The 8,723-nt window shown below is 53.2% G+C and overlaps 3 protein-coding genes across 3 annotated transcripts, besides 2 other annotated features; all 3 read right to left on the reverse strand.

Annotated features, from left to right (window-relative positions):
- Nucleotides 1–110: 110 nt before the first annotated feature.
- Nucleotides 111–2,709, reverse strand: PODANS_4_2590 (uncharacterized protein; the record flags this gene model as incomplete). The annotated part of the gene is made up of 4 exons (XM_001903877.1): nucleotides 111–210; nucleotides 265–2,314; nucleotides 2,378–2,511; nucleotides 2,582–2,709. 4 exons carry the CDS (start codon nucleotides 2,707–2,709, stop codon nucleotides 111–113), a joined length of 2,412 nt encoding a protein of 803 aa, XP_001903912.1.
- Nucleotides 2,710–4,857: 2,148 nt separating this feature from the next.
- Nucleotides 4,858–5,769, reverse strand: PODANS_4_2600 (uncharacterized protein; the record flags this gene model as incomplete). The annotated part of the gene is made up of 3 exons (XM_001903878.1): nucleotides 4,858–5,146; nucleotides 5,340–5,596; nucleotides 5,686–5,769. 3 exons carry the CDS (start codon nucleotides 5,767–5,769, stop codon nucleotides 4,858–4,860), a joined length of 630 nt encoding a protein of 209 aa, XP_001903913.1.
- Nucleotides 5,770–6,631: 862 nt separating this feature from the next.
- Nucleotides 6,632–7,427, reverse strand: PODANS_4_2610 (uncharacterized protein; the record flags this gene model as incomplete). The annotated part of the gene is made up of 2 exons (XM_001903879.1): nucleotides 6,632–6,756; nucleotides 6,821–7,427. Coding segments are annotated over 2 exons (732 nt in total), but the record flags the coding sequence as incomplete, so codon positions are not given.
- A 294-nt stretch (nucleotides 7,428–7,721) lies between these two features.
- Nucleotides 7,722–7,850: a sequence feature (pseudogene).
- Nucleotides 7,851–7,853: 3 nt separating this feature from the next.
- Nucleotides 7,854–7,925: a sequence feature (pseudogene).
- Nucleotides 7,926–8,723: the final 798 nt, after the last annotated feature.

The raw sequence follows: 8,723 nt of genomic DNA on the forward strand, positions 1-8,723 counted from the left end.
TCCCTTACCCTACTACCCGCTTGCCCTTCCCTAAACAACATATTGACCACCGAAAAAACAACATCAAACACCCTCAGCCCTCCCTTCTCCAAAACACCGCAAAAACAAAATTACTCCTGTCCGAAACCCATCGTCTCCTCCACCGCAATCGTCAACTTGTTCTGCAACATCGCCAGATCCTTGTACGGCGGAAGATCCAAACGGTTGAAGCTATTCCCCCAAAGTCAGTAACCAACTCCAAATATTCCAGAAACAAAAACATACCAAGTATGCGCCTTTGGCAAATTCGTAATCTCTCCCGCCTTCTCAATAGTGAACCTTCTCGGCCCATCACTCCCCTGCAGATCCTTGAACCCGTTCACCGGAATCCTCGACGTGCCCGTCGTGAACTGCAGCAGCCTGCTCTTCTGCTCCCCGTCCCAGCTCCTCACCGTCTGCCAAAAGAACTGAATCACCTCGTCGCTCTCGGTGTATCCCCTGTAATCGGTGTGCTTCTTCCAGTCGTCCACGTCAATCTCGGCAATACCGCCAATCAGCAGCTCCAGCTCCCTCTCGTCAAAGACATTGATCAGATCATGAGGAATAAGCTCCTGGAACCCCTCCTTGAACGCCTGGAACTGCTCCGCAATTCTCTTTTCGATCCTCCACTTGACCATCAGGTCGACATATTCCTTCTTGTTCTCTTCCGTCACGTCAATGTTGCGCCCGTTGGGCTTGAGGTCCTCGACAGCAATCACGCCGAAGCGCTCGTCTTCAGTAGAGAAAGTCATCTCCAGCCCGGCATCCGTGATGTCGTTGTCCAGAATCCACTGCAGCGACCGGTGGAAGTCAGCGTCGACACCTTCCATGTCAGCCAGCACCACTGCCTTGCCAAGCACCATCTTGTACAGCGCTCCGATGAAGAAGGCGTCGAGGAATCTGCGGTGGAAAATGGCAAGACCGACAACACGGCCAATAAACTTGAAATAGTTCAGGTGCTCGGGATTGATGCCCGAGTGCGGGTTGATCTGCAGCGTGTAGTTGTCGTGCGCCGAGTACTCGAACAAGCAATAGAACGGGTTGAACATCTCGTGCGACAAGAGGAAGAAGAACTCTCTCGACAGACCACCATAATCCAGACCGTCTTCGCCGTCGAATTTGATCATCAGTCTCTTCTTCAGGTCCGTGGCTGACTGGCGACTAATCTCGGCGAACGAGTCCTCAAAGATGTGCGAGCGTCTAACCTTGATGTGGCATTGCCCGGAGAGGATTCGCATGGCGGGCTGAGACCGGAAGTAAATCAGCTTCCTCCTGAAATCACGCTTGTACTGCGGCACGTTCTGGTCGAGCGACGACGGCAACCTTGGGTCATCCCAGGTGGTTGTCTTGGTGTTGTGGTCCACAAAGTAGACGCGAGCTGTGTTAGTCAGGCGCATCTCCCATCCGCTGGGCAAGGGGCCAAGCTGTGACACTGGCTGCTGCTGGATTCTTCCGTTGTCGTTATTGCCGCCATACATCCTTATGTACTGCTGGCGTCGCGGGTCGACCCACGTCGTTGTGCGTGTGTTGTGGTCGACAAAGTAAGCTCTGCCTTCGGGTGTCCACCTCTGCTCCCAGCCAGGTGGAAGCTCGCCGCTACCGGCCGTTGTAGCCCCGGTGTTCATCATGGTGGTGGCATTGGCTTGCGAGGCGGCTGCTTGCTGTGCCTGCTGTTGTTGAAGTGTTGGCGAGTTGGCACCAGTTCGATCTTCGGGGAGCGTGCGGTTCTGGTGTCTCTGTCTTTCCACTTGGGTATTCGCCTCGGCCACCCGGTTCTCGGCAGCTCCCGTCGCCCCCGTCGGTCTGTTCCAGCTCGTCGTTCGCGTATTGTGATCAACATAGTAGGTTCTCCCCAGGTTGTCCTCGCGACGTTCCCAGCCTGCTGGCAGACGGCCTTGCGAGTCTTCAAACGGGCTCAGCGTGCTATTTGTTTGTCGGGCTTGGGCGACGGCACCGTTCGTGACAGGACCGTTCGAAGCAGGAGTGGCAGCTGAAGGGTTCGACGCAAGACTTGCGGGACGATGGGGGATAGCTAGTTGCCCAGCCGCGCTGGAGCCGCCGTTGGGGCGTGACATGGCTGAAGATGGTCGTTCTGAAGAAGCTTCCCCGTTGGAAAGATTAGGGGTTGCAGGATTGAGGAGCGATGGTCTGCTGGACGACGGAGCCGATGGTAAAAGAGCTTGTTGCTGCTGAGCACGTGCGGGAGCTGTCATGTTAGTAGACAGGTTTATAATAAGCTTGCCGTGCACCACAAGGTTGTCTGTGGACTTCTTAAGGTCACGCGTGAGCATCTGGTCTATGATTGGGATAAGTCAGCTGAAAGGGATGCCCAGGCGCGGGAAAGGGGCTGGCTCCGTACCATCAGATTCGGGACTGAGCTCGATAACATCCCCAACGCGAATATTAATCACCCCTAGGAAGCCCTGATCCTTCTTCTTGAATTTCTTCTGGTCGAACACTTGCACGGCGAGGATGCTGTCCTCGTTCACCTTGCTGCGTCGAGTCAGTACGACATCAGGGGAAAACTGCCCCTCTATGGGCACCTGGGGAGGCCGCCACTTACAAATCAAAGCTTTCATTCCAATATGGGTTCAGTGTCCGCTTGGAAACCTGTGTTGTCTTGGTTTGCTCGCCATTGATGGTTGCTACCGCAAAGGGATCGGGGAATCCTGAAGGCCAGCAAGTCAGCATTCCTGTTCGAGAACCACAGCATCCAACAGCCGTAACCCAGCACTCCGGGACCACATACGGAAGACATCCCGCTTGTATAAGCCATCGGCCGCAATAACTTGGAACACGAAGTTAGTACTGTTGATACTAGTGCAAAGGGCTAGGGTTGGGCTCGAGTTTACTTGTAACACGAAGGTTGTTTCCTTGGCTGTCGCAAGGGGTCAGTCAGCTCAGTATTTCCTCGTCAGAAGACATGAGTTGGGACTCACGCCGAAGGCCCTGCTTGACTGCCACTCATGATTGCAGACAGTGCAAGTCACTCTCGCACGTGTGGCGTTGGTGTTTCTGTGCCCTTTTCGTCTGGACTTCTCCTGTCGTCCTTCGTCCGAGTGGGCGGTCCGCTGTTGGCGGGGATGTGTGGTTGGCTGTCGGTCGAGCAAGGGGAGGTTCGCAACGAGAAAAGGCGGGATGAGATGCCGAGATGCGGGCGGCCAAAGCGCTCGGTGGTGGAGGGATCTCGATTCGATGACTGACACTCAGCCGGGCGACGCGAATGAAGGCGCGATGAGGTGCTAGACTGCGTGTTGTAGATGCATGCGCAGCATTAAACGATGGGGAGCGCAGCTGGGCCGTCGAGGGATTGTGAGAGTGGTGAGTATGGTATGGTGAGGCTGTGCTTGTTGCTCTTCTGTCCCGGGCCCCCCCCCGCTTTGGGAACCTCTGTCGCTCGAGCCTGAGGCGGCGGGCGGCTAGTTTGTTACTGGTTGGAAGCGAGGCCGTGACGCAGTTAAGCCAGGTACCCTGTGTAAGGGCTAGGTGGTTCGAGTACCCCGTAGAGGGAGAGCTTTGTTCTGCTGGAATCTTGGAAAACGAAAAGACAAGACAAGACAAGACAAGACAAGACAAGAAAAGAGCAAGACAGCTTCAGTCCAGAGTAGCCAGAGCAGCCAGAGCAGCCAGAGCGGTCAAGCATACGGTGGTCATCAGAGAGAGCATGTGAGGTGTAGGGTGCGGTCATTGTGTCCCAAGCAGCTTTTGCCAGCGTTGCCTCCAGTACCTTCCTAGCACAGAAAAGGATCCATCCGTCCTTAGTGGATTCTGGAGGGGGATCGCGCAACTACTTTCTCGCACAGTGTGTTCCTCCTGCAGCGAAACAGTTACCCCTGAGTGATAGCCAGGTGGTGAGACTTTCTCTTCGTATCTTCCACGTGAGGCTTGCACGGCTTGTTCTTGCGCAAGTTTCGGGTCAGGCCGGCAATTCGATGTCGAATCTACTAATTGTTGTGGCGCTGGAAACACCGTCAACGAACTGTCTTGGGATTTCGAGGCTCGGTACACCGTGTTGGAATCAGATATGCACCGTGTAAGGATTGGTGGAACATGTCCCGAACCGTCAGACAGTTGCCCCTCGGATTATTTGTGAATCAGCCTTTACGAGTATAAGAGCTCCCAGCCGGGATTTTTGCGAGAAATAACAAGGCATTCTTTGAGTCTGCCTGTAATCTCCGCGTATAGGCCTCACACATCCCAGACGGTTGCTTTTCATTCCGAAATAGGGGCCCTTTATCTTGTCGGAATCTACCACAATATCCAGACTCACTCACCATCAGGCCATCTGGTACATACATAGAAATAAATAAGCGCAGGGTAGGGAAGCTAGGCTTCTGTTTCTATATTCGACATGCCGTTACTCCGCTAGTGCCCCAAGATGGATGCCACACAGAAATCCACGCAACCAAGGGGCAAAGTCCGGCGGTTGGCAACCGGACAGAAGATGCCTAGCCACCAGGGTCCATCAACTTTGTATTTGATGAGTAATTGTACCCTTTTCTTTTTACCTATCCCCCCGACTCCTAAACCGAAGCAAACAATAATAGCAATTATCCACCATGTCCCGTCTCTTGATATACAACTTTGGACAATAAGGGTGTCGATTCGACTGTCCCTTCCAATGTTGCCCTAAGGGTTGACATTCCATTCACCTCGAGCCAGAGGAGACTCTAGAAACCTCCCTCTCATTGTCCGTAATGGCTTACCTCTCCAACCAGAATAACAACAATCCAATGGCCTCCGTGAACGCCAAAAACCCCTGGCTCCGGACAGGCGACAGACCTCTCCTTGACATCAATGCCACCCCGGGTACCGCTGAAATCTTCCACCCCTTGACGTTTAGTAAGGGGCGATTCCTCCTCTGCCCCGGCCGCGGTAACCGCCGCGATAACCCCCGCCATAGAAACCACCACCACCGCCCCGACCAAACCCTCCACCACCCCTACCAAACCCTCCAAACCCTCCACGACCACCACCACGATACCCACCCCTGCCGCGTCCTCGAGACATGCCGGGCAAGTTCGTACGTTTTGGCTCAACCTTGATATTCCGTCCTTTGAAAAGGCTGTCATTCAACACCAACGCCTGAGCCACCATGTTGGGTTCCGAAAACTCGACATATGCGTAGCTGTCCCAAAACACCATGTCAGTCCTCTCGCTCTCTCGCTCTCTCTCTCTCTCTCTCTCTCTCGCTCTCTCTCTCTCTCTCTCTCTCTCTCTCTCTCTCTCTCTCTCTCTCTCTCTCTCTCTCTCTCTCTCTCTCTCTCTCTCTCTCTCTTGTGCCTCTCAATCCCACCCAGACTGCAAAAAGTAAAACTCACCCCTTTGGCTGCCCGGTAAACTTGTCCAACAAAATCGTCACCCTGTTGATGCTCCCACAATCCCCAAAGTGGCTCTGCAGCTCCTCGGGCGAGGCGGAGTAATCCACATTGCCCACAAACACGCTCCGGTTGTCGATATCTTCCTTGTCGTCCTGCAGCCCCTGTCTTTCCTGATCCATCGACGCTTGCATCTCCCTGAGCTTGGCCGCTTCGGCTTCCATCTCGGCAACGCGCCTCTTCATGGCAGAGATCTCCTCCTGTTTGTTTTGTTTTGGAGCCCGGTCAGTCTTTTTGGTTTCTTCTATTTTTTGTTTTTTTTGCTTTGAAGTTGATCAAGGCGCCGTACCTCATCATTCCCATCTTCGCCCTCGCCGTGAACTCTGTTTTCTTCTTCCTGGGGGGACTTGTCTTCTGGCTTGGGGGAGCTCATTTTGGCTTTTCGGCTTTGAGTTGTGGAGAGCAGGAGTTGCGAAATTTGATCGGGTGGGGAGGGGGTTTCGAGGTTGCGAAGTTCTGTTGGGATGGCGGAAAGGACCTGAAATCGGGGCGGTTAGCATGAGACCTCGTGGTCGGGGTCATATGTAGATAGGCGTCACGGAGGCCCGGGGAACTATTCCCAATGACGCGAACACGCGCGGCAGCCACACGAAAACGCCAAGGGAGGTTGTATCAGATAAATCTCCCACCCAGCTGTTGAGGCGGAGAGACAGGCTTACCGGGATGTAAAGTGTAATTCTTCTGGTAAAATTTTGTCGTCGGGATAGGTCCTGCTTGTGCTTAAAACAGGAAAGAGAGGTGTAGCAAAGTTGCGATCAGAAGTCGTCGCCCTGGCCAGTTTGGGTCCGCAAGGCTGGGATCTCGTTGTAACTTGTAGCCGATCGGCGAATTGTCGGACTGGGGTCTGGGTTTGCGATTTCTCCTGGGTTAGGGTTGTGGTAACCATCAAGGTTCTTGCTAGCTTGATATGTGAAACATTTCCCCATGCAACAGCCTTCGTTGAAACAGAGTACGGTTCAATCTTCTTTATCGGCTTTGTTCGCCGGGGAACGGCGCCTTAGGTCAAACGACCTCATAAACGTTCACTTATCCCCAATTTTTCTGTCATTATGGGTTGTTTGCAGTCTGCGGCCGCAATAGCCTATCACCATGGGGGAAAGCAGGCAAACAAATGTGTACAGAAAGACCTGATGTCTATACAACAAGCTACCTAGCTACCATACTTGTATGTAAGATTTCCTCTTGTTATAACCTGATCCACTCATCTCGCAGTCAATATTCCCTTTTTCTTCTCATCACAAAGCCCTCTCCGCCCACTCATCTCTCATATCATAGGCACTAACATCACTCCTCGTCTCATTCCTCCCGCTCACCCTCCTCCCATCAAAGAAAATCATCCTCCCATAAAACCTAATCCCCCCTTCCACCAACCCATCCCCCCAAAAACTTGATATAGCTCCCGTCACCCTCCTCATCATACCTACCCCCTTGCTCGTCCTCCCCCCTCCACCTGAGATAATGCCTCTCGTTCGAGGACTGATACGGCCGCTGCTCCAACCTCCAAATCCCCTCCACCGGACCCAGTACGAACGATCCCCAGAGGGCATTCCCATCCATAGTGACTGTCATTCTTGATTCACCCCTCTCGTCATAGCTAGGGTCTTCAGGTTGGAGTTCATAATTTCCGTTGAGGAGGCCGAGAGGCGGGAAGGATGCACTGCCCGGTGGGGTTGGAGTACTGGCTGTAGTTGTCATAGGTTGGTGAACCAGGATAGGGAGGGGGAGGGTCGTCGTTGGGGTTGGAGCTGCTGTAGGAGTTCCAAGTGGAAGGGGTGCTGCTGCTGTGCTTGGAGGGGCTGCTGTTTGATTTGGTGTGGCCGCCAAGGGGGCAGCTCCAGTTGCTACGGCGGGCAGTTTGGATCTGTCGGGAGGATGGAGGGGCGGGGGTTGACGAGGCGGGTGGTGGGCGGGATGAGCTGCTCGCGATGTGGGAGTCGCCTCTGCCTCGGGAGCAGCGGGCGGTTTGCTTTGTGCGTTGTATGGTGGGCTCAGGGGGGTGGCGGTGACGGCCTTGAGGAGACAGCGTGGGAGTCAGCTCTGCTTGCGGAGGTTGCCCCTCGACGGGCGGTCTGCTTCTTTGCGGGAGCTGGCTTGGCGGCAGGTGGCTTGGGGGCAGCCTTGGGTTTGGGAGTAGCGATTGTCCTCGCCTTCTTGGTAGCAGTTGCGCTACTCGGACCAGCGTGGGCGTTGTCATCGGTGGCCTTACGCTTGGTACCCCCCTTGGTAGTGGTGGTGGTCTGGTTCTTCAAAGCTTGCTTGGCTTCGCGGTCGCGCGTCGTCCACTCCTTCTTCAAGTCGGCCTCCAACTTGAGGACGGTTTTCGGCAGTCAACTTTCCACCATTGAGAGCTTCATACAGCCTCATCTTGGCTGTGCCCTTGTTCTTGGATGGTGGCAGGCCATAATGTATCAGCTGAGCTTCACACCAGTGAGCAGGGTGGTCCTTTCAGCTGTCAGGTGTCCCATCAAACTGCGACTTGGTTTCTGGGACCGTGGCCTGACGATGAAGATTGTGGCCGGAAGCTTCCACAAAGAATTCACCGTGGGCATATGACCAGTGGTCGCTGGTGACAGGTGGGACGACGGCAGCCATTTTTATAGATCGGTGCCGTCGTGGGTTGTGGGATCTGTCGGTATCCGGAGGTTGAGTACACTTGGATGCTGCGATGATGTCAAGCCCGATTATTGACGACGATAGAGATGCAAGGCGGGTTGAAGGTGAGTTCGAAATGGTGTTCGTCTGATTGGTGACTTTCCTTTGTGGCTTTTGTGGACAAACGTCTTGATGGACGTCAGAAGTCGCCGGTGTCGATGAAATTCAAGCGCGTTAAGTTCTTTTAGCAAAGAGAGACACGTCAAGCTCGATGAGAAGTTGCTCCCTCCCTCCCCACCGGGGTTTAAGTGGTTTATCTAGTCGCGTTACCAACGACTTCGTAGCCAGGGATCTGGTCCCTTCCAAAATTTGATCTTGGCCGTCGTTCACACATCAAGAATCACAGATCTAGTTGCAGGCCGAATCTGCTTTCAAATCTCAAGACTGAACAATTGCTCTACTGACGGTATCTGTTTACTTGAAGGTGAGCCCCTTTCCTGGTGTGCCGGTCTCCTCATAAACTAAGTTCAGTATACTACACCTCTGCCAGCGAAATATATATTAGTGCGAGACTTGCCCTTCCCCCTCATATATTCATATATTAATTATTAATAATTATAGATATAATATTAAAATTAATTAAATTTCAAGTTACTTATTTTTATTTTCTATAGTAAAGATACTTTTTAGTTTTAAAGAAATATAAATCTATTTATATTATACTTATTAGCTGGT

Source organism: Podospora anserina, chromosome 4, assembly GCF_000226545.1.
Source record: "Podospora anserina S mat+ genomic DNA chromosome 4, supercontig 2".
Classification (NCBI taxonomy): Eukaryota; Fungi; Ascomycota; class Sordariomycetes; order Sordariales; family Podosporaceae; genus Podospora; species Podospora anserina.